This window comes from Brachyistius frenatus, unplaced genomic scaffold (assembly GCF_029030835.1).
Source record: "Brachyistius frenatus isolate BFR_SWC_R1_liver_20210118 unplaced genomic scaffold, ASM2903083v1 Contig_15, whole genome shotgun sequence".
Classification (NCBI taxonomy): domain Eukaryota; kingdom Metazoa; phylum Chordata; class Actinopteri; family Embiotocidae; genus Brachyistius; species Brachyistius frenatus.
In genome coordinates, this window is record NW_027210614.1 from 2,066,253 (window position 1) to 2,088,263 (window position 22,011).

At 41.5% G+C, this 22,011-nt stretch overlaps 1 protein-coding gene and 1 pseudogene across 3 annotated transcripts in view; one reads left to right on the forward strand and one right to left on the reverse strand.

Annotated features, from left to right (window-relative positions):
* The window catches only part of nedd4a (NEDD4 E3 ubiquitin protein ligase a), a 30,682-nt gene extending 9,817 nt beyond the window's left edge, over positions 1-20,865 (forward strand). Inside the window, exons 1-25 of one of the 3 annotated variants that reach the window (XM_069693542.1) lie at positions 381-2,249; positions 6,535-6,585; positions 6,991-7,052; positions 7,225-7,327; positions 8,108-8,271; positions 8,523-8,640; positions 10,231-10,395; positions 10,562-10,645; positions 10,898-11,017; positions 12,532-12,780; positions 13,093-13,170; positions 13,336-13,390; positions 13,495-13,553; positions 13,732-13,797; positions 13,885-14,114; positions 14,749-14,870; positions 14,982-15,052; positions 15,138-15,233; positions 15,329-15,402; positions 15,507-15,567; positions 15,648-15,707; positions 15,802-15,909; positions 16,032-16,128; positions 16,425-16,497; positions 17,131-20,865. In XM_069693542.1, the coding sequence (XP_069549643.1) occupies positions 924-2,249; positions 6,535-6,585; positions 6,991-7,052; positions 7,225-7,327; positions 8,108-8,271; positions 8,523-8,640; positions 10,231-10,395; positions 10,562-10,645; positions 10,898-11,017; positions 12,532-12,780; positions 13,093-13,170; positions 13,336-13,390; positions 13,495-13,553; positions 13,732-13,797; positions 13,885-14,114; positions 14,749-14,870; positions 14,982-15,052; positions 15,138-15,233; positions 15,329-15,402; positions 15,507-15,567; positions 15,648-15,707; positions 15,802-15,909; positions 16,032-16,128; positions 16,425-16,497; positions 17,131-17,233 (3,795 nt within the window). In that variant the 5' untranslated portion in view covers positions 381-923 and the 3' untranslated portion in view covers positions 17,234-20,865. Of the gene's footprint in view, positions 1-378; positions 2,250-6,534; positions 6,586-6,990; positions 7,053-7,224; positions 7,328-8,107; positions 8,272-8,522; positions 8,641-10,230; positions 10,396-10,561; positions 10,646-10,897; positions 11,018-12,531; positions 12,781-13,092; positions 13,171-13,335; positions 13,391-13,494; positions 13,554-13,731; positions 13,798-13,884; positions 14,115-14,748; positions 14,871-14,981; positions 15,053-15,137; positions 15,234-15,328; positions 15,403-15,506; positions 15,568-15,647; positions 15,708-15,801; positions 15,910-16,031; positions 16,129-16,424; positions 16,498-17,130 lie in introns of those variants that run through there. The other 2 variants (XM_069693544.1, XM_069693543.1) reach the window with 2 other exon arrangements.
* Positions 11,165-12,188, reverse strand: LOC138617966 (uncharacterized; annotated as a pseudogene).
* Positions 20,866-22,011: the final 1,146 nt, after the last annotated feature.

The following is a 22,011-nucleotide window of genomic DNA, read 5'->3' on the forward strand; positions in this document are numbered from 1 at the left end:
CTGACTGCTACATCAGGTGTCAGATAACAGGTGTCATATCACTGTAGTGTCATAGTTCTTTCTCCTTCACATCCTCTTGTGTTTTCTGTAGTCAGGCAGATAATAATGTCCCTGCAGGAAGTGTTCAGCGCAGTGAGCATTTTCTAAAGTACTTAACAGCTCTACAGTTTTACTTCGCGTGAACCAAGTTTCATAACTTTTGCAGTTTGAAATCATCTCCCTGCATATTTTCACAGGCTGTGGTGTTTTTATTGTGCGCTCCACATTTTGACAGATTTAAATTGACAGTCATTCTCTTTGATTTCATGTAATTCAATAGTAGTGGGTAAAAATATTTGCGGGGGCACAGAGCAGCAGAAACATTAGAAGCATAGCTGCAGCAGGAAGTAAGTGTCTTGAGTCAGTTACCCAAAGCAGATGTAACACTTTACCAGAGCTCCAGTCGAAGATGCAGCTTGGAGGACTACCATGTTGTTTTATTCCCAAAGGGGTAAACAGGAGTGAGGTGGCTGCTAAAGACAAGAGGTGTTAGATATTAATCAGTCGGGACCTCAGGAGGTTCAGTTAACTAGCAGTAAGCTGAGGATATAAAGCAGGTCGACAGAGGAAGCTCTGTCCTTAAAATTGTAGTTATTTTGTTTGCCATGTAGGTTTTAGGCTCCTTAAAGGGGATTGCTCTCGTTTCAAAGGTCGTATGTTTGGGTCATGTCTCCAAACAACCACTGACCTCCTCCGACTAAAAGCTGAGATCAGCCTGGAAAGGAATGTAGGTTGTCACCAGAGCTATTTTGGCAATGTACAGCCACTAATGATTGTGATCACAGCGCAGAGTTCAGAGCAGTTGCTTTGCTCTCCTTTTTTCCGACCAGCCAGTTTGATCATGCAGCTCTCACCGGCGCTGCAGGGATTAGAGAGTTAAACGAATGGCACGGCGGCTCCGCTTGCATTTTGCGTCAAGGAGAAGCAACACGGACCCTCTGTCAGAAAGCCTCAGCAGCCATGGTGAAGAGAGGGGAGTTGGTGTGTCGGCTCATAGCCCCGCAGAGAGTCTGGCGCACAGCTCTGTCCTCTTGAAGGTGACTCCTCTGTCACCAGACTATGCTAACAGCCGGTACTCCTCAGTATTCATACCCAGAGTTAATATTGGAGGCTCGAACAAGAAGAGCATTCTGCAGATCTCGCTGCAGCCCTGTGGAAAGCTCAGTGGAGAGCTGGATGGAAGTGTAGAGGATGGAGACCCGGGGGTTAGTGAAGGAGGAGCAGGTACTGGCTCTGACGGGGGCTCGTGCAGCAGCAGCATGGCCAGCGATGCCGGGTACTGTAGCAGCAACAGCATCTTTGAGCTAGAGGCTCCAGAAAAGCACAGGACCACCCAGGAGAGGAGTCTACTCTGCTGCAAGTCCAAGGTCCCTCTGAGACGCTGCTCCTCCTTGGTTATATTTCCAAAGAGCCCCTGCAGCACCCCACCTGCTTCCCCAGTCAATCCAGTGGCTCTGCCTGCTTTCCAACCAGCGAGGGGGTCGAATCAGTCATTTCTTATGACATCTGCCAGTGAATTCTTACAAGGAGATGAGGAGGTGACTTGCAAAGGCTCCACCACCACGGCAGTGAGTGGCCATCGTTACCCAAAAGGAAGCTGCTCAGCCGAGTTCAGGGACATGAAACACATGGTGCAATTTAATATTCCTTTACAGGATGAACCAAAATGTAAAATGGATGACAGGAGTAAAGTAATGGAACTGTCTTCAGCTCTGGACAGATCAAACCGCCACTCTAGCAGTGTGCTGCTGCACTTTGCCCACCAAAGACCAATGATATCAGGGAAGGGAGCTACAACCACAGCTACTGTCAACGTGGAGTATCCTGAGGCTCAATACCCAGCTGCACACCTGGAGGGTGAGCACGACGCTCACAAAAAACTGTATCGTAGTACCTCTGCTTGTTTGTTTTCCTCAACTAAACCTTCAGAGAAAAGTCAGAAGGTCAGTTCATCAGGAAAAGGCCGAGAAAGGCCTGAAGAAAACCATTGTCATCGGGCCATACAAAGGAGCTTTTCCCTTGAGGTGCCCTACCCTAACACTGGAATTTCATGTCACGTTTCAAATCCAAAACTCAGCAGCCCTTGCTCTCCACATGTGCACATTCATTTGTCTCCTTGCTGCACGGCTAAGTTGCCTAGCGCTGTAACTGATGTTAAAGCAAGCCACAACGGGAATAACACACCAAAGAGCCTAGGTCAAAACACTAAGGTGAGTTTCTTCACTGGAATTAACTAACGCTCCCTGACTGTAAGTGAAATATCTAAAACTTTAGGACATGTTGAGAGGCTAACAGCTCCTGCATAACTATATAGCATAAGTTACCTGACAGTGGATTTGCCCATAATGTTGCTGAACTGGTTCAAGCAGATTCCAACCACTTTGGTTTGAGCGCTCAGCTGACAGCGCTTTGACTCCCGCCGTCATGTACACAATAAAATTAACGTCGGACTGTCGGGAATAGTGAAGATTAGAAACACATTTAATATCGGCTTTATGATGCATTTTGTGTCTTTGCCCTTTTGTAGCTAAATCATTCAAGTTAATGTGCAGTTCTACATGTTCTTTAATGTTCACTATACAGTACATGCTGTATTAACACAGCTCTCCTTCACTGCTATTGCCATTCAAATCCTTAAAACTCTGTTTACTCAGGAGCAGCCTCAGGCTAACCACAAGACAGAGTGACATTCAGTAACTGAGAAGATCGCTACAGCTAAGTCACGCAATTAACAAGCCCAATGTGGACAAACATTTAGAGCTATTCGGTTACATTACAGTAAATCCACCTGCATATTAGTTCCCAAGAAATGCTTAAATAAGAGCGAAAGGTTGTATTTCATCTTGTGAGTTTGTTCATCGGTGTGTGAACTCAACTTTAGAACAGTTCTCCATTTTTATTATTCTGTTAGCGCTATGAGTAACCGGCTTAAGTATTTACCCGGGCTAATTTTAGTGGTGGGAAAAGAGGTGCCCCTTGCTGATATAAATAAAGTCCCTCTGAAATATTCCCCCCGACTCCAGATAGTCTGGTGGTCCGTAGCACTGCCCAGTCCCATGCATTCAAATTTAACTGCATGATACTAGAGCAGCGCACAGTCATACCAGCCATCTGTGGACATGTGTGTGTGTGTGTGTGTGTGTGTGTGTGTGTGTGTGTGTGTGTGTGTGTGTGTGTGTGTGTGTGTGTGTGTGTGTGTGTGTGTGTGTGTGTGTGTGTGTGTGTGTGTGTGTGTGTGTGTGTGTGTGTGTGTGTGTGAGCCCTTCCCAGTAAATGGGTGGTGTGTTACCTTCCCTGTGGGTCCCCATGCCAGGCAGTGTTTGTGAAATATCAGGTGTCAGTCTCCCCCTGCATTTAGCAGGTTGTCAAGTACAACGGTCTCCTCCAGTAATTAGCAAGTCCATTTACTTTCAAAGGCCTACATTTTCTTTTGTAAATCTAGATAATATTTTCATTCTTTAAAATAGGTCTAAAATACCTTTTCTGCCTGTTATATTAATTTAGCTCTGTAGCTTTGATGTTCATAGTCCTTCCTACATCTTTAGTCCAGTATCACATCATCTCCTTCATAAACGTCACTTAATACACAGCTGTATTTACATTTTGACCCTGTCCTCTCAACAATAATGTGATTTTCACTTCTTAAGGTGACTTATCAAAGGTATCATAATTCAAATAGCAAGGGGGAAAAAAATTAATCATATAAAGGTCTTAAAAAGTTCTGTTACATTACAAAATGGATTTTTTTTTTTTTTTTTTTTTTTTTTTTTAAACCGGTACTGAGTTTACTGTCCCTTTACTGTTTGGCTAAATGAGCTTTGAACTCACAAATGACCTGTCTTTTATAGCAGCATAAAAATGGATCACCTAATGACTACAAACAGTCCAACAGATGATAAATATACATATACTGTATGATATTTTGCAGCATAATATATTTTTGAGGTCACAGTTTAAAGTATTTCAATTTAACAATTTCTGTACCTCTTATTTCCATTTTTGCTAATTTCAACAGTAGAATGACAAACTACTGCAACTTCACCCACAATTTAGTTTCAAGAAAAGAAAAAGCTGATCATTGAACTGTATTGTTGAATATGTCTGTTGTGGCTGCAGTGTTAAAAAATACTTTTTTACTTTCAGCTCTGCTCAGGTAATCTGCAGTGCCCTCATAACCACACCAGGCTAAATTAATGAACAACCAGGTGTGATCATATTACACAAGGAAGATGAAAAGCATGATTTTGTTTTTGTTTTTTACATCACTTCCCTATTAATAAAAAGAGCCCAATAAAGTGTCTTTTATCTGTTTAACTCTTGTCATTAAAATATTTAATGATTAGATTACAGCTGGCAGTCAGGAAAAATGTGCCTTCTCTTTTTGCAGTAAAAGTAGATTGCTTCATTCTCTGTAAAACAAGAGTCACTCAAATCAGTTTATTAGTTTTACTGAACTTTGTCATTGCAGCAAAGCGCTGCCCTTACACAAGTGTGAGCTCCAGTTCAGGTTGGGTCATCGCCACACACTTTGCTTGCCTGCTCCAATAACATTTGCCAGGGAGCTCCTCAGAAGTTTATTTTTCACAAGCTGCTGCCCACCTGTCAAAAGTAGTTTGTTGTTGCAGAGCTAAGATGGATCCCACTGAGTGTGATCCACAGATGCCCAAACTAGTGTCTGGAGCTGTTTGCCACAACCTCACACAGTCTGCTCAGCACTGCTTAATGCCACATGCTAAACTGAGTTGCATTTTGTGTCACACGAACCCTCAGAGATTCTCTGAATGGGAATTTTATCTGTCGTTATCTTTTAATCTTTTCACGTGGCCAAAGCATACACTTCTTCTTTGTGAAGCTTAGCCTCACCTCATCCAGGAGGTTTCCAAGGAAAGAGATGGTTTCACTTCGTAGTCTGTTTGTCACCGATTATAGAAGTGATCTACTCAACTTTTCAAACTGGCAGGTACAGCTGCTAGTTTTAGCTGTTAATTGTTTATACTGAGTTCACTTTTTACTTGACAGAGGAATCAGTTGTCCAGTTTGTCTTTGGCTGTACAGTTCAGCTTCTGAACATCTTAAACGCTCTGAAGGCCAATGAATTGATTCATTTTGTTTCTGATATTTCTGGGAGACGCCGACATGTTCTGGGTGAAGTGTTCTGCAGTTTTAGTGGAAACAGCTCTGCAGATCTAAACACTGCTGTCAGCTGATGTGGCTTCGTGTGTCTATATAGTAATTCATCATGAGACCATTTTTAAAAATAGAAGCTCACGTAGGATCTTAAAACAAACACAGATTCTCTGAACTCTAATAATTAAGCCTTGTCCTCCGAGACACTGTATGTCCTCGATTTATAGAGTTAAATGAGATCTGGGCAACGATGACATAATGAGATTACATAAGCAGACATAATGTGGGTCACTGAAGTTCAGGATGTCCTTTAAGTTTATATTAAGTTCAATGTCTTCGTCAACAAACATGAGGCTTTTTCCTCTCTTCATATTTTAGAAACTACAAATTTTTCTCTCTCTTCACATGAACTGTTATGAACGTAAATGTGATGCTCTACATGCCACTACAACTAGTGCGTGTCCTTTATACACTTATACGATCTGGTAAATCTCTACTCACTGGCTTTTTTAAGGCCGTATGTAAACGATACCGAAATACATACAAAATTCTTGCTTTTTCAATATCCTGTGGACTGTGGACCTAAAGAGTTCATTGCTTTATTGATAAATAACATTGCAGTTAAAGTTTTTGACATGTAAGGGAGATGGTTATATCGCATGGAAAGTGATAGTCCAGAGCTCATGTACTTGTAGACTTTCACTTTACGCAGGACTCGTCTGCTTTTCTGGGCTGCACCAATAGAAGTGCAATGGCAGGACGAAGGAGGCCTCCATCTATATTTGTTCACGTAAACACTCTGTACCACTGTTAGACAGTTTGACCCGGCGTGGGTGTTAATTTGGTCACAAATCGGACTCCCACTGTGCCGTGTGCCTTCGCCTTCAGCCCTCTGCTCTCGAGTCTGCAATAAAGGCCTCCAGTGAACGTGTGAAGCGTTCAAAGGGGAGACAGTTTATCTGGCAAATGCCACATTATTTTGATCCCGGTCTCTCAAGCAATAACCCAGAGCGGCCATTCATCGTGGGCCGATAAACACATCCTTATCTGTGCTGCACACACAACTTTTACGGGAATAAATCAAGTTAAATGACTGCCATTGTTTCAAGGAGTAAAAAAATAGTGCAGTGTTTGTGCCGAGGAAGAGGTATTTTCAAAGGACTCGACTCGAATGTTTCGAAATGACTTGTCAAGAAAAAGACGTACACAGCAGACAAATTTGGCAAGAAAAAGTTAATTTAATAGAGATATATGAGGAGATGTACCACCTTAAAGTCACTGAGTAACACAGACACACTGTACGCTGCTAAGATGTCTGCTTGACTCTCTCTCTCTCTCTCTCTCTCTCTCTCTCTCTCCCCCTGTCAGACACGTGATGACTTCCTCGGACAGGTGGATGTCCCCTTAAATCAGATACCGGTGAGTCTGTTTACTTTGTACACTGATGCTGTGACTCGTTTAACTTTCTCATACGCTCAATGTAATTTGTTTTCCTGTAACTTCTACCAAACGAGCTCTGGACCTCAATCTCACCAATGTCTCCTTGTAAATTTAAACACACAGACCCTTATTCTAGTGTCTGTTCCACATCGTTGTCTCTAGTTTTGGAAACACGGCCCGTCATGTTTATGTTTCGTTCCTGCTTCTGTTTTATTATAAATACAACACCCACAAATTAGATCTCATTGTACACTGCCACCATCATCTTGTGTATCTTAAAATATTCTCTGTTATGATACAGTGACGAGCAGTAGATTTGTAAATGCAGCTGTGAAAGTGTGAAATTTTTTCATTTTTATTCTTTTTTTGTTTTGTTTTTCTCAGACAGAAAATCCTAACACAGAAAGGCCATACACATTCAAGGATTTTCTGCTTCACCCACGAAGGTTGGCATGATTTCATGGTTATTTAATCTTTTGTCTGTCCTTGTTTTACATTCCATTTTTTTTCCCACTTGTTGGTACATTTATTTGCATCAGAATGAGGCGATATAGGCGCAGTTCATATGTTATTTCTTTCATCCGCAGATCATTTATTTTGTTTTTCATTCCCACACAGCCACAAGTCTAGAGTCAAAGGTCATCTGCGTCTCAAAATGACCTACCTGCCAAAAAATCCCGGTTCGGGGGAGGAAACAGCAGATCAATCTGAGGACATGGATGTAAGTTTATGCTTAATATCACAATATTCCAACACTCAGTGATCTTTCGTAGTGTTCGTAGAAGCCTCAGCCAAAGGTCAGTCGGTGCTGGCTGGAGGGCCTCAAATTAACTCTTTAGAGTATCAAATCAAGCTACTACCAGCCAAGAATAAACCAGATACTGACTCTTGCTTATTTTAGCATATTTATGCTACATCTAATTTAAGTAGTAAGCGTAGCCAACCTGCAAAATAATCAGGTTTCTTTCTGTATGGAATTAGTTACAGTAGATAACATTATGATGTATAACCGTACAATGACTGGGAGACATCGTGTGTTTCTATGTGTGTGCACATAGAAATCATTGTGACTGAACACATATATCCATTAAAAACATAACAGGTGTCTGTATTAATTTATCGATGCTTTCGTTTATACTGAAATCTTAAAATGAATACTTTGGAGAAAAAAAAATATTACGTCCTTATCAATATGTGACTTTGGGTTATTCGAATAAAAAAGGTCACTTTGAAAAGCCAAGTATAACCTTTGCATTGTCACTTGTTTTTACTGTAGACAGTTACAACAATCGGAGGTCATGGCAGTAATATGAGTTTTTTAAGAGCGAGGTTGGTCTCCTCCATGTCCTTTATGAAATATGCCAACAATTTATTCAGATTGATTTAATCCAACTCTAAGCAGATATTCTTATAGCCAGCTCTTCTTAAGTGTGTGTAACTAAACAGATGAAAACGTATTGTTGGCGTCTAGCATTTTAAACTTTGTCTTTACTTTGTGCAGCCTGGTTGGGAGCTTCTGGAGGCTCAGGACATGTCGGGTCCCAGACAAAGCCAGCTGCTGCCTCCTTTGCCACTTGGCTGGGAGGAGCGGCAGGACAACTTGGGAAGAATCTACTTTGTCAACCATGAGAGCAGAACCACACAGTGGTACCGACCCACAATACAGTAAGACAGCTCCCATCTCCCCAGCAAAGTCACAGCATTTACCTGTTGGTGCATTCTGATGAGAGAGAGTGTGTGTGTGTGTGTGTGTGTGTGTGTGTGTGTGTGTGTGTGTGTGTGTGTGTGTGTGTGTGTGTGTGTGTGTGTGTGTGTGTGTGTGTGTGTGTGTGTGTGTGTGTGTGTGTGTGTGTGTGTGTGTGTGTGTGTGTGTGTGTGTCTGTGTCTCTCTCTCTCTCTCTCTCTCCTCTAAACAGGGACAGTGATTTGGAGATCCAAAGAAGACAGAACAATAATGTGGACGTGGAGCATGCTTTCCTTTCACGCAGACAGATCTCAGACCACGATGAAAACACCACAGGAGAGTCTCCTGAGGTAACACTTGTTCTGCGTTTGTCATTTCAGTTCAGACCTGCTGATGCTGGTTTTATAATGCAGAATTTAATTTGAGAAAAACAAAAAGAGAACATGTTGCCTGGTAAAAAAAAAAAAACACAACTCTAAAGTACCTGCTAACTGTTGGTGTCTTGCTGGTGAACATAGTGGCACGCTGAGCTGGTACAGAGCCAGATATGTGCCTCGGGTGTTAGTAGACACCAAAAACAGAGTGAGTGAAGAGAGGAGAGTGAATATTGGACTTCATCAGGTGGCCTGAAACACGACTCCAGAAGAATAACTAATGTTGCTCCATGTGTGCTGGGTGTGGAAATAGGTACCCCTTTGATAACAAGTATGCCATATTAACTTGATAGGTGATAATATGTCAGTTGTGTTAGCAGTTTGTTTCCACTGCGCGATGGCAGAAAAATCTGCAGGTTTAACGATGTAACACACACAGCACTGCGTTTAATAATGAGATTGGAGAAGTCTGCCATGTTGGAGCCAGGTGTTGCAGTGCTGGTTGGAGCTGAGGAGTTCTGACTCGTCCTCTCAGGGCTTTGGCATAAACATATTAAACTCCCACTTTCATGAACTCTAAACAAACTAACATTACTCTAACTAACACCAACATTTACTATGAAAGAGATTTAAACAAATAAGTCCGGGACTTTATTATGGAAGCACATTGCCCTCACGCCAGAACTAGAAACTGGATTACTATCACATTATACAGTGAGAGGTTTACTGTCATAGCAAAATATGTTTTATATTATAACAAGATACTTCTGCATTATTATGACACATACATTTATTATGTCATAACAATGTAACAATATACTATTTATCTTAGATATCGTAATATAAAATGTTTGTCATAATAACCTGATAACTGATATTGTTAGTGTGAAACATTACAGTAACACATATCGTTAGAAGGTGAAAGCCTTGATTGAAATGCTGCAGAGAAGTGATAAACGGATCAATATGGCTTGTTTGAATTATTTGATTAAGCGCTACTTCATGCTTAGGTTGAGACATGAAGAGATTGTGTTGTTATTGAGCACACTGGATGATATGAGAAGGATGCATACACTAAAAAGGATTTTAAAAGGCATGGGGTTGTACGGAAAGAAAAATGAGTCCAATCGTCTGGATGTAGCTTCATTTCTCATCGATCAGCAGGAGGGACATATCAGTTCAGCCCGAGAGCAAGTTATCACTTTATATGAAACATTTCACATTATAGTAAGATAAATAGCATATTGTTATAACAAGATAAGTTTACTGAAATAATGTGATACACTTGTATGTTTTAATAAAGTGAAAATATCAAAATATCTTCTTATAACAGAACTTTTCTCTTGATATTTATCACGTGACACTGCTCCATTCTTCTTTTTCTGGCGTGGCACCAATGTGCTTCCGTACTTTATCATTTCATCCCTAAAGTCTTAAATGCCGTCTAATTTTAGAAGGTGTGTTGGAGTGCTGTGAATAAAGTTAATCTAAAATAAAACAGCAGAGGGTTTCTGGCAGAGCTGTTGTTAGATTTAACCTTAGCGTCTCTTCTCTCTCGTCTTCTAGAGCTGGGAGATCATCACAGAAGACGAATCCACCTTGTACCACAGTAATAACCAGCTCATGTCGCCTCCACCCCACGGGCCTGCAGAGTTCGCCCCGTTCTGTGACGAGCTGAGAAACCTTCACATTTCAGGGGCCACAGCTGACGAGCAGCGCACCTCCCAGACGGTGAGTCATCTTCTGTGCAGCGTGAGGTTCTGGTTACTGAAAGCCAGAGGAAGAGACTCGTAATCTCATTCATGTGAACCATGAGCTTTCCACTCAGAGAGAGAGAGAGGTATGTACACACGAATGGCCAAGTGATCATTGTTGTCATCCTTCCCTCCTGCTGCAGGATCACGCTGGTAATTCAAGCCATTCCAGTCTCAGCGGAAGTGCCCAGACTTCAACCGGAGAGGAACATCCTGTTCATCCTGTCGTGAGTTTTTCCCTCTGTTGAAAGCACTCCTTCATAGGTTTAACCAAATATGTCTTGCATAAGACTGAAGCTGTTTGAGTGTACAGACTTCAGTGTTCAGGTATATTCTTTTCTGTCACAGCGTCTGTCAGTTCCTTTGGTGTAGAAGTGAGGAAATAGTGTTAGTCAGGTTAAATATTTCTTTGCTAGATATTCGGTAACTTGACTATCGAGCTCGGCGTTTTAAGTATTGATTTTTATGCCATTCAATAGCTGCTTCCCACCTCATCTGGGTTGCCTCCAGGCTGGGAGGAGAAGCAGGACAGTAAAGGAAGACGGTACTATGTCAACCACAACAGCCGAACCACTACGTGGACACGACCCCTCGTTCAGGTGCACAGTGGGCTCTTTTATTGATACCTATGTATACTGACAATGTGGCAACTATACAGTGAAGGAAATAATTATTTGATCCCTAGCCCATTTTGTAAGTTTGCCCACTGACAAAGAAATGAACGGTCTATAATTATAATGGTAGGTTTATTTTAACAGTGAGAGACAGAATATCAAAAAGAAAATCCAGAAAATCACAGAGACGGTGTTCTTGGGGTTACAGTCAGCATTTCTCTTCCTCCAAACACGGCGAGTCCAGTTGATGCCAAAGAGCTCGATTTTGGTCTCATCCGACCACATCACCTTCCCCCAAGCCTTCTCTGAATCATTCAGGTGTTTATTGGCAAACTTCAGACGGGCCTGTACATGTGCCTTCTTGAGCAGGGGGACCTTGCAGCGCTGCAGGATTTTAATCCATTACGGCGTACAGTTACCACAGTTTTCTTGGTGACTGTGGTCCCAGCTGTCTTGAGATCATTAATTTATTTTTTTTTTGATTTGATACACTTTATTAATCCCCGAGGGGAAATTTCTTCTTCACTACAGCAGGGGGGCTGTCAGGGGGGAGATGCTGCAGCAGGCTGCCACTAGCGCGGCGCCAGGTAACCTGACCTGAGGTGCATGTTTTTGGATGATGGGAGGAAGCCGGAGAACCCGGAGAGAACCCACGCAAGCACAGGGAGAACATGCAAACTCCGCACAGAAAGGCCCAGGACCGGATTCGAACCCGGAACCTTTTTTGCTGTGAGGTGACAGTGCTAACCACTGCACCACCGTGCCGCCCCAACAAGTTCCTCCCATGTAGTTCTGGGCTGATCCTTCACCTCTCTCATGATCATCGATACCCTACGAGGCGAGATCTGGCGTGGAGCCCTGGACCGAGGAGATCCATGTCATTTTGTGTTTCTTCCATTTCCCAATAATCGCACCAACAGTTGTCTCCTTCTCACCGAGCTGCTTGCTGATGGTCTTGTAGCCCATTCCAGCCTTGTGCAGGTCTACAATCTTGTTCCTGACGTCTTTAGACAGGTCTTTGGTCTCCATGGTGGAGAAGTTGGAATCTGATTGATTGATTCTGTGGACAGGTGTCTTTTATACAGGTAACGAGTTGAGACAGATGTCTTTTATACAGGTAACAAGTACTTTCTTAAAGCGAGAGGACTAATCTAACCGGTCTGTGGGAGCCAGAATTCTCACTGGTTGGTCGGGGATCAAATACTTATTTCACACAATCAAATGCAAACTTTTATATGATGTGATTTTCTGGATTTTCTTTTCGATATCCTGTCTCACTGTTAAAGTAAACCTACCATTACAATTATAGACCGTTCATTTCTTTGTCAGTGGGCAAACAAAATCGGCAAAGGATCAAATAATTATTTCCCTCACTGTATATAATCTAGTTCCTTTAGATTCAGTTTTAACCCCAAATTAGTTTTGCTCTTTTCATTTTCCCATCCAGTGCATCTTTAATGGTTCTAAAACCATCTTGGTGTATTTTTGTTGTTGGACAGAAAACCACAGAGGCAGCAGCAGCAGCAGCAGCAGCACCACCACCACCACCACCACCACATAGCAGTGCAGGTTTACCCCAAAACCCTCCACCACCTCAACTGCCTCTGCCGCCCGAGGAGTCTCCTCAGCACACTCCAAGCCCCGAGGCTACGTATGAATCTGGCTTCTTGCCTAACGGTTGGGAGGTTCGCAGTGCTCCCAGTGGAAGACCCTTTTTCATCGACCACAACACGAAGACGACTACCTGGGTGAGACAGTAGCAGAAAGAAAAGAACTTTGAGCGTAGCTTTACATTCACCCTCCTGGGAATGCAGTTTCTCTAATGGCCACCAGAGGCTCAAATTAACGAAGGGAATAGAAAACCCTTCAGATTTTCTCTTGAAAGACCAAACGGATAGTTTATTTTCACGAGAAGAAAGGATGTCAGTTGCCAAGTTAACTTATTCTAGTATGTGTCATGGTGGCAACCTATAAAATGTACAACAAAAAGTCAGCAGCATTTCCTGTGTCAGCATTTCCTGTTTGACTGAAACACACCCTGTTTGTTTTCCTCCGAACAGGAAGATCCCAGGCTAAAGATTCCTGTCAACAAGAGGAAGAGACCTTCACTCGACCCGGCTGATCTCGGCGCTCTGCCGGTAAAGTCTTCAGTTACAGAAAATCAGTAGCAAATCGATATTAAGAAATGTATCAACTTTGGCATTAAATGTCAGGCAGAAATCACATAAAATAACATATAATCCGAGCTAATAATTCTGCCTTTTGTGTCGTCTAAATCCTATTGATATTTTCTTTATTCGTAGCCTGGTTGGGAGGAAAGGGTCCACACTGACGGGAGGATATTCTACATAGATCACAGTGCGTATGACTCTTATTTATTTAAACTGCAAATTTTTGGACTCTGGCAATAATTAATATGTTCCCTTCTGAATGAATGGCCTCTGATGTATTTTATTTCATAGACACCAGGACCACACAATGGGATGATCCCAGATTACAGAACTCAGCGATAACTGGACCAGTGAGTATAGATTGTATTTGACAGTTTATTCTTCAGTAACATGATATCGGCTTAAAAGAATAACCTTCTCTTTTTATAGCTTAAAGGTTTCCTGTAAATATTTACTATCGACCACTGTGTAGGTCTTTAGGTTAGGATTGATTTATTGTCACTGAACACTGTCCTTTGTTGATTACAGGCAGTGCCTTATTCTAGAGATTATAAACAGAAGTATGACTACTTTAGGAAGAAGCTGAAGAAACCGGTGAGTGTCCCCAAAAAGCAAATCTAACTCTGATTGATACCTCTGACCTCATGAAAGACAACTTAACACTGAACCTCTCTCCTGTAGGCTGACATCCCGAACCGGTTTGAGATGAAGCTGAGACGAAATGCAGTGCTGGAGGACTCCTACCGACGCATCCTCTCGGTTAAGAGGGCAGACCTGCTGAAGGCACGGCTGTGGGTGGAGTTTGAGGGAGAGAAAGGACTGGACTACGGCGGCCTGGCCAGAGAGTGGTTCTTCCTCATGTCCAGGGAGATGTTCAACCCGTACTACGGACTGTTCGAGTACTCTGCCACGTGAGTTCAGACACGCTTAAATCTTCTCTGACAGTTTCCAACATTTGGTGTCTGTGTTGTACTTGTTTGTCTTCAGTTGTTATTTTTCCCTGTTGTTTTTAAATTGATATATGACCGATTGATGTCATGTAGCTGTGGAGATAAAGTTACACGCAATCGGAGATAGCAAAGGTGATCTTTTCATAGACAGCCCACACTAACAGAGAAGAAAATATGGTTTTATTTATTTGAATATGAAAGACATTCAGGACAGACAATCTGCATCCAGGGCTCCAATAATGGTCTGGAAAGTCTATATTGATTCACTGGAAATACCATGCAGTCAGACTCAATGTGAGGTTCTTTTTTTGTTTACACTGCAGCAGTCCATCCTTTCTTTGACTGTCAGAGTCTGGTCTGGAAAAATTTGTTATTGACAAATGAAAAATGAGTTTGAATCAGGCTCTTCACGGAGCACTGAAGGCAGTTTGCATTACTAAAGATGAACATCAGTGGAAATACAGCCCGTTTGTATTTCTTACAACAGTAAAGCACACAACAGAACTGTAGTTATGTTCAGGCTAAAACAGCTGTTGAAGGAATATTTGTTGCTGGAGGCCACTTTGTGTTAGTTGTGATCTGATTTGTCTTCCAGGGACAACTACACTCTGCAGATTAACCCTAACTCAGGTTTATGTAATGAGGACCACCTGTCCTACTTCAAGTTCATCGGCCGTGTGGCCGGCATGGCCGTGTATCACGGCAAACTCCTCGATGGTGAGTACCACCTGATCGCATACAGTTTTTTGTACATGTTTTAAAGACATCAGCAGCAGCGATGAGGCCAAAAGGATTTTGTGGATCTTGACATCTTTATGTTCTTCAAAGCTTTCTTCATACGGCCTTTTTACAAGATGATGCTGCAGAAGCCAATCACCCTGCAGGATATGGAGTCTGTTGTGAGTTTCACTGTAATTATGGATCTTCAAATTAAACATGATCTGGAACACCTTCTTTGAGTTAAATTTGCCATTTTGTTTTTAGGACAGTGAATATTTCAACTCCTTGATGTGGATTTTGGAGAACGACCCGACAGACTTGGACCTGAGGTTCACCATTGACGAAGAGCTGTTTGGACAGGTTTGCTCAACATGTTGACTTTGTTCCAACAATTCATTTGTGACAAGTGGCTTTCTGTGTAATTAATACCCCAAATATCCGTACGTCCTGTTCAGACTCACCAGCATGAACTGACACCGGACGGCGCAGAGATCGTCATCACCAATGAAAACAAGAAGGAATACATCCAGTAAAGAACAGAGTTCTCTCTTGAAAAAAAAAAAAAACACCTTTTATCACCTTTGAAACGCCTAATTATGGTTTGATGCTTATCTGCTGTTTTGTGTTTGCCAGTCTGGTGATGCAATGGAGGTTTGTGAACAGAATACAGAAGCAGATGACTGCATTCAAGGAGGTAACAATTAACACATAGTAACCAGTACAGTTATTAAAAATGCAAAAGTAATATAAATCTTGTTAATCTTTGTGTTTCAGGGATTCTTTGAGTTGATACCACAAGATCTGATCAAGATATTTGATGAGAACGAGCTGGAGGTGAGTTTTCAGTTGACCTGATGTGCAGAAACGGATCAGATTCAGAGCCCAGAAAGATGAATGATGATCTGTGTCCTTTTCTTTTCCTATGCAGCTGCTCATGTGTGGTCTTGGAGATGTGGATGTGAATGACTGGAGAGAGAACACCAAGTACAAGAACAGCTACTGCTCCAACCACGTCGTTATCCAGTGGTTTTGGAAAGTAAGACAACTTTCCATATCTGCAGCCAATAAACTAGAGCTGTGGCATTGATTTGTTTTCTCCTCTAAGAGGAGCTTCAAATTAGTTATTTACTGGCATGTTTTCTGTTTGTGTTGTTATAGACGGTGCTGCTGATGGATGCAGAAAAGCGAATCCGGCTCTTACAGTTCGTGACGGGAACATCCCGGGTCCCAATGAATGGCTTCGCTGAACTCTATGGTGAGATAACACAGTGGATCCTTTTGTAATTCGTACTGCATCATTGTTGTGTCATGTCATGTCTGCGTTTCAGTTCAGATTTTTAACTCTTCAATCCATTTATTAAACAAATATTTGCACCTTCATCTTATCTTTATATCCAAATAAATTATATTCCCCTGCTTCACATCTTGTCCCTTTCTAACACTTGTCTTCAACTCGCAGGTGGCGTTGAACCTTTTTGTTTCTTGTAAATTGACTCCAGTTGAAGTCAAGCTGTTTGTTGTGTTCTGATGTTTGGTGGTTTTATTTTCCAGGGTCTAACGGACCACAGCTGTTCACCATCGAGCAGTGGGGAACACGTGATAAACTTCCCCGAGCCCACACGTGGTGAGCACTTCACTCGGGTTTTCTTTCTTTACACTGAACACAGTAAATTAGTGTGTCCCAGCATTTAAGAGCACATTGTACCAGAAAGGTTGCTTACGTTGCTGCCTGCTGTCCTCGCTGCTGACTGGTTGGTTATTTGTGAGATTTCGGTTTAGTTCAGGTTTTATCACAGCTCTGAGGAACATTCACACATAATATAATGTTACTGTCACGTGGCTATAATGTGTGGAGACTCCAATGTCTGTAAAAAAAAAAAAAAATTTTAATGTATTGATAGTAAAGGGCTTCAGGAGTTCAGAGAAATGATGAGACAGCCTGTGATTGGCACTTGACACCAAGAATGTACTCTGCTGTCTTGAGCTCAGCTTACAGTGAGGTTTTGTGTGACTGCTGACATTAAAAAAAAAAAGGGCCAGTACAAAATAATATATCTTCGTGCACAGTAGGTGGAAGCCCTCTAGTGGCTGGACGCCATCATAGCTCTCTGTCTGCAACTGAAGCACTGAATGCTGTCATCAGCTTCAGTGACATCCCAGTATTTAAAAAGACATTGATTCTTTCAAATACACATTTTTATGACACCTGCTTATTGGTGATTTCAACCTTGATTGTCTTTACTTTCTCCTCCTAAAGCTTTAACCGGCTGGACCTTCCTCCTTACGAGTCCTTTGAGGAGCTGAGGGAGAAACTTCACATCGCTATAGAGAACGCGCAAGGCTTCGACGGGGTGGATTAAATGATCTGAAATGACATTACCTGCTGTCAGGTTAAAGCCAAGCAGCGCGACGTGGTGACGTTGATAAAAAACAAGCTGTGCGTCAGACTCAGGTCTTAACCTGCCAGCTGTGTGACAGATGAAGGACAGCCACACGACCTTCACTTTGGTCCTCTGTTGGGGCCCACGTGGGGGAAGGACGTCAAATCTGGAGTGATGGAGGTATTTTTCTATCACTCTCCGTGTTCTAAAGTTTACAAATCAGGTTTTCTTATTATTTGATTCTTTATTGTAAGTTGCTCAAAAGTGTATTCACTCTTATTTGTTCTGTTAAGATGCTTATATATTTAAAGAACTTGACTCTGTGAAATCATAGTATCATAGAAAATGTGAATACACACTATACAGTACATGAGAAAAACATACAACCTTAAAGATCAGTACTTTAATTTGGTTTGAATCTTAATAACGTCATGCTCAGCTTCTCACATCAGTCCCTGTGAGACTTTGAGAGCTGTTATGTTGCTCCTTTTGGAAACCCATCACCTAAACTCTTCTCCACATAGTAACATGTGAGGAATATAAAGTCGGCCATGGGGCGTAACAATCACACACATTCTGGCAAAGTCATTAATTTAAGGTTTAGTTTAATTTATTTGTATATTCCCAAATTCACAACATGCTATTTTAGGGCACTTAGCATAGTAAAGTCCTTACAACAGAACATTACAACATTATAGAGAGAAACTCAACAATTACCACATGAGCAACAGCTGGGAGAAAAAAAACCTCCCCTTTAACAGGAGGAAACCTCTGACAGAACCAGGCTCATCGTCCTGGACCTGTTGGGATGAGACGAGAGCAGAGAATCACAGACCAGACACATGCAGCTGTAGGGTCAGGGATACATGCAGGGGAAAGCAGGGGAACTGCATCGAGACAATAAACAAAACTATTGGAGAGAGAAGGCCTGACGATCTTGAGATGCGATGGTGTCATATAAATGCAAAAGAGTTCAAGAGAAAGAGGAAAGGAGCTAAGTGCCCAGCAGCCTCGGCCTATAACAGCATAACTGCTGGATGGTTCAGTTTCACCTCAGCCAGCCCTAACTATAAGATTTGTTAAAATGGAAAGTTTTAAGGCGAATCTTAAAAGTAGAGAGGGCGTCTGCCTCCTGAACCGAAGCAGGGAGCTGGTTCCACGGGAGAGGGCCCTGGAGGCTAAAGACTCCCACTCTCTCAAGGTTAACATTCGGATTAAAAACACTCACAACCTGTGTCTCTGATACCTTTTAAATCCCATCCCATTCAAAGTTTTTCCATTCAACTTTTGAAAACCCATTCAAACATGACATGGACCCAACTGCAAGAACATTTTGATGAAACAAAATTTGTTATTCAACTACTCAACACCTTAACTTTTTTTTTCAATCAATATTTTTCCAATACAGTGATTCAAATGAAATTTTGACCAGATATTAGAGTTAACTCAGATTAGGAAATCATAATCTTGCAGTTCATAATGTTTAATAGAGTGAAAGGATACAGGAAAGCAGTTACTGGACACGTTGACTGAAATGTGTTTAATATCTGGTGGAGAAGCGCTTGTTTGCAATGACACCCTCGAGAGGCTCCGCATGAAGAAACGAGGCGCTCACAGTGCTGGTGGGACTTTGGTCTGTCCTTCTGGACAGCCTGTCAGCAAATCTTAAAGATTCAGGGGGACTTTCTTGTGAATCTCGGTCCTTCTGCAAACCTTCTGTCAGGTTTAAGTTGTGTGATTGACTGGATCTTTGCAGCAACGTCATTCATTATTCAGTCACACTGCACCGGAGATCGTTTGGAAGCAGACGAGGAGTGTCGATCCTCTAGTTTGGTGCCGTGACGGTTCGGATGGCAGCGATCACACTTCGCACTGAGGTCATTTCAGTCGAACCGAACCGGCCAAGTCTGAACACACCCGTTGTGTGTTCAATACTTTTTGCCTCTCTGCTTTATTAAACAAAACTTTTTTATGGACTGCAATATTGTGTTTTCTTTGTCTATGTGGAGTTAATACCGATGTCTGGTCAAAAGTTAATCTGAACTGCTTTATTGAAACTGTGCTTTATAAGAAAAGTGTTGACATGATGACTATTTACTTCCTTCACTGTAAATTTTCTGTATTTTACATATTTCATTCCAGTATCTCAGAAAGTCTGATGCCGTGAATCCCAAATATATGGACCTCAAAAGCATTGGTAGCAGAAACTGTGCAGGTTTCATACAAATTTGAGCGACTACAGTTAAACAAAGTGTATCAATGTATTAATTAATTATTATGGTAGTGATGTACCAATACCAGGACCAGTAAAAGGCTAAACTAATTATACTGTAGTTTGCATCTGTGTCGTCCACAGATCCAAAGAAGTGACTGCATGCCGTGTGAGATTGTGCTAAAATACTATGCATTATTGTACATATTGACATTAGATGATTGATTTTTGAGTTTCTCTGATAATACAGAAATATATCATACATGCAGAATAGAGCTGCCTTCTACAAACTGATGAAGCATTTGTTGATAAAACTGTTCTTGTCACTCAAAGCTGTCAAATTGGCTTAAAAAAAAAAAAGGGGTTCTTGGTGCAGCTCTACATTACGCATCCTTTTTTTGTGGTTCAGCCATGATCAATAGCTCCTCATACTCAAGTTCAACACTGACTGTTTATGTACCAGAAGAGTAAATACATGTATATTCACGTTATATCTCCTGGGTAGTAGCTTTGCAAAAATCTTATCAGACAGACTGGCTTTACACAGTTTGCATTCAATATGTCAAATTTTATGTTTTTGTTGCCTTTTGTCAATGAACGATACCATTTTGTTTTCTTCTACTCATCAAGGGTTTCTACTTGCCGCACAGTGCTCTATTTTTAAGAGTACAACTTTAAAAATTGTTTTGTTGGTTGTCAAAATTTGTACAGATTATTGTTTTCAAAATGAGCAATCACTCGTAATACCTTTGTAAGAAAGTAACTGTACTTAAGCAGTAGTTTTAAACTTTTCTGAATGGTAACGTGTTTACACTACCTGCCATGTTTACAGGTCGCTGATAAAGGAAGTTATTGTGGGCTGGTTCTTGTCTCTGACAACACAATTTTATACTTATGCTTTTATAAAGTGAAGCACTTTGTTAATATTGATGAGTCTTACTTCTGAACTGTCTGAATCTTTGCCAATCTGTCACCTGCGGACTGCTTAAATCTCTCTTTAAAAACATGATTCATGCTTCAAGTGCACATGTTTGAATGTTTACATGTGAACATTGCTGAAAATAAGCACATTCTCTCACTTATATTTAAAATGAGATACCAAGGCCTTCGTTTGTAACGTATTGTAGAATTCAGTTGTGGTTATTGATGTTCTGATTTCTGAATGGAAATGTACTGTTATATCCTGTATGTATTTCTGAAGAGAAATTATTATCATTTCTGATATATCAAATGATGTTATTATAACACCTATAAGTGCATTACAAGAACGGCATACATGCAACATATAATATATGTAACAAAATTAACTGTAGCTGTTAAATCCCAATTTGATGACGTAGAGTATAGCACAACAAACGGAATATAAATATATTTGAAAAATAAAGGAATATAAACACAATTATTCACTGTCTTCATGTCTAACTTTCACACTTATTCAGCTGCTGCTGTTTTTTTTTTCTGATGTGCAAAACATGCAGCAGTAGAAAAGATATTATCGCTGTGAACTTGTGAGTGCCGTAGAGAGGCATGCAGCAGTACGGTTGTTGTACAGTTCATTCTGATATTTCACTTCAGAATATCCTTGAATTTATTTGAGATATATATTGCTTTGTTCTTTTGGTTGTCGCACACTGATCCAGGTACATTATTGTGGTTTGGTCAGATGTAGGCGTCTGTAGTACTGAACTGTTCCACCTGGGGGAGTTCAACCACACCAAGTCTTCCTGAAGCCATCACCCGACTTTTAAAATGACATATGAGGACCAAGTCTGCTTTGCTTTGAATAATGCTGCCAGGGAAACATTCATTTTTGTTTTTGAAATCGACTTTTTCATTTCCAACCGTTTCATCTTTTTTCATAGGTTTTACCAAGTGATTTATTTCAAACTTCATATTCCCAACAAATCTGTGTGCTTGTATGAGGCACTCTTTCATGTGTACTGTTGGCTGTTAATGAGAGCAGCGTGTGGAGAGGAATCATCGACATCTCTGTAGTTGGAGCTTTTTATGTGACTCAGCTGAAGAGCCACAGTCCTAATTTCTCCACAACCCCCCATTGGGGCACTAAAACCCCCTTCTCTCCAAAGAGGTCAGAGAAAAGGTCACGCATGATTCAGGCCGGCCTTTTGGACCTTTCTGGGGTCAGTGGGGATGGGCATGTGTGGTCACAGGAAGACACAGCCCTCAGCCAATGGCAGCAGGTCTTGAGAAAGCTGGCTCCCCGTTACCCACACTCTTACCAACATTCATAACCTGATCATGGCTTTTGCTCCATTGATCCGGCCTCAGAGCTTGACCCGAAGTTCACATGCAGGCCGAACAGCCCTCCACCCACAAACTGTGCCATATTGGCATGTGCCGAAACTGAAGCCTTGATTAATCAAACACCCTGGGGGGCACCTTGCTGAGCATGAATGAGGTCAGGCTCTCACTTTCCCACGTTATGTAAGAAAGGTGCCCACCACCTAATCTCAGGCTGGGGTCAATTATTGTGTTATGTAATACAGTACAAGCACTGCAATGGGACACATGACAAGCAAATAGA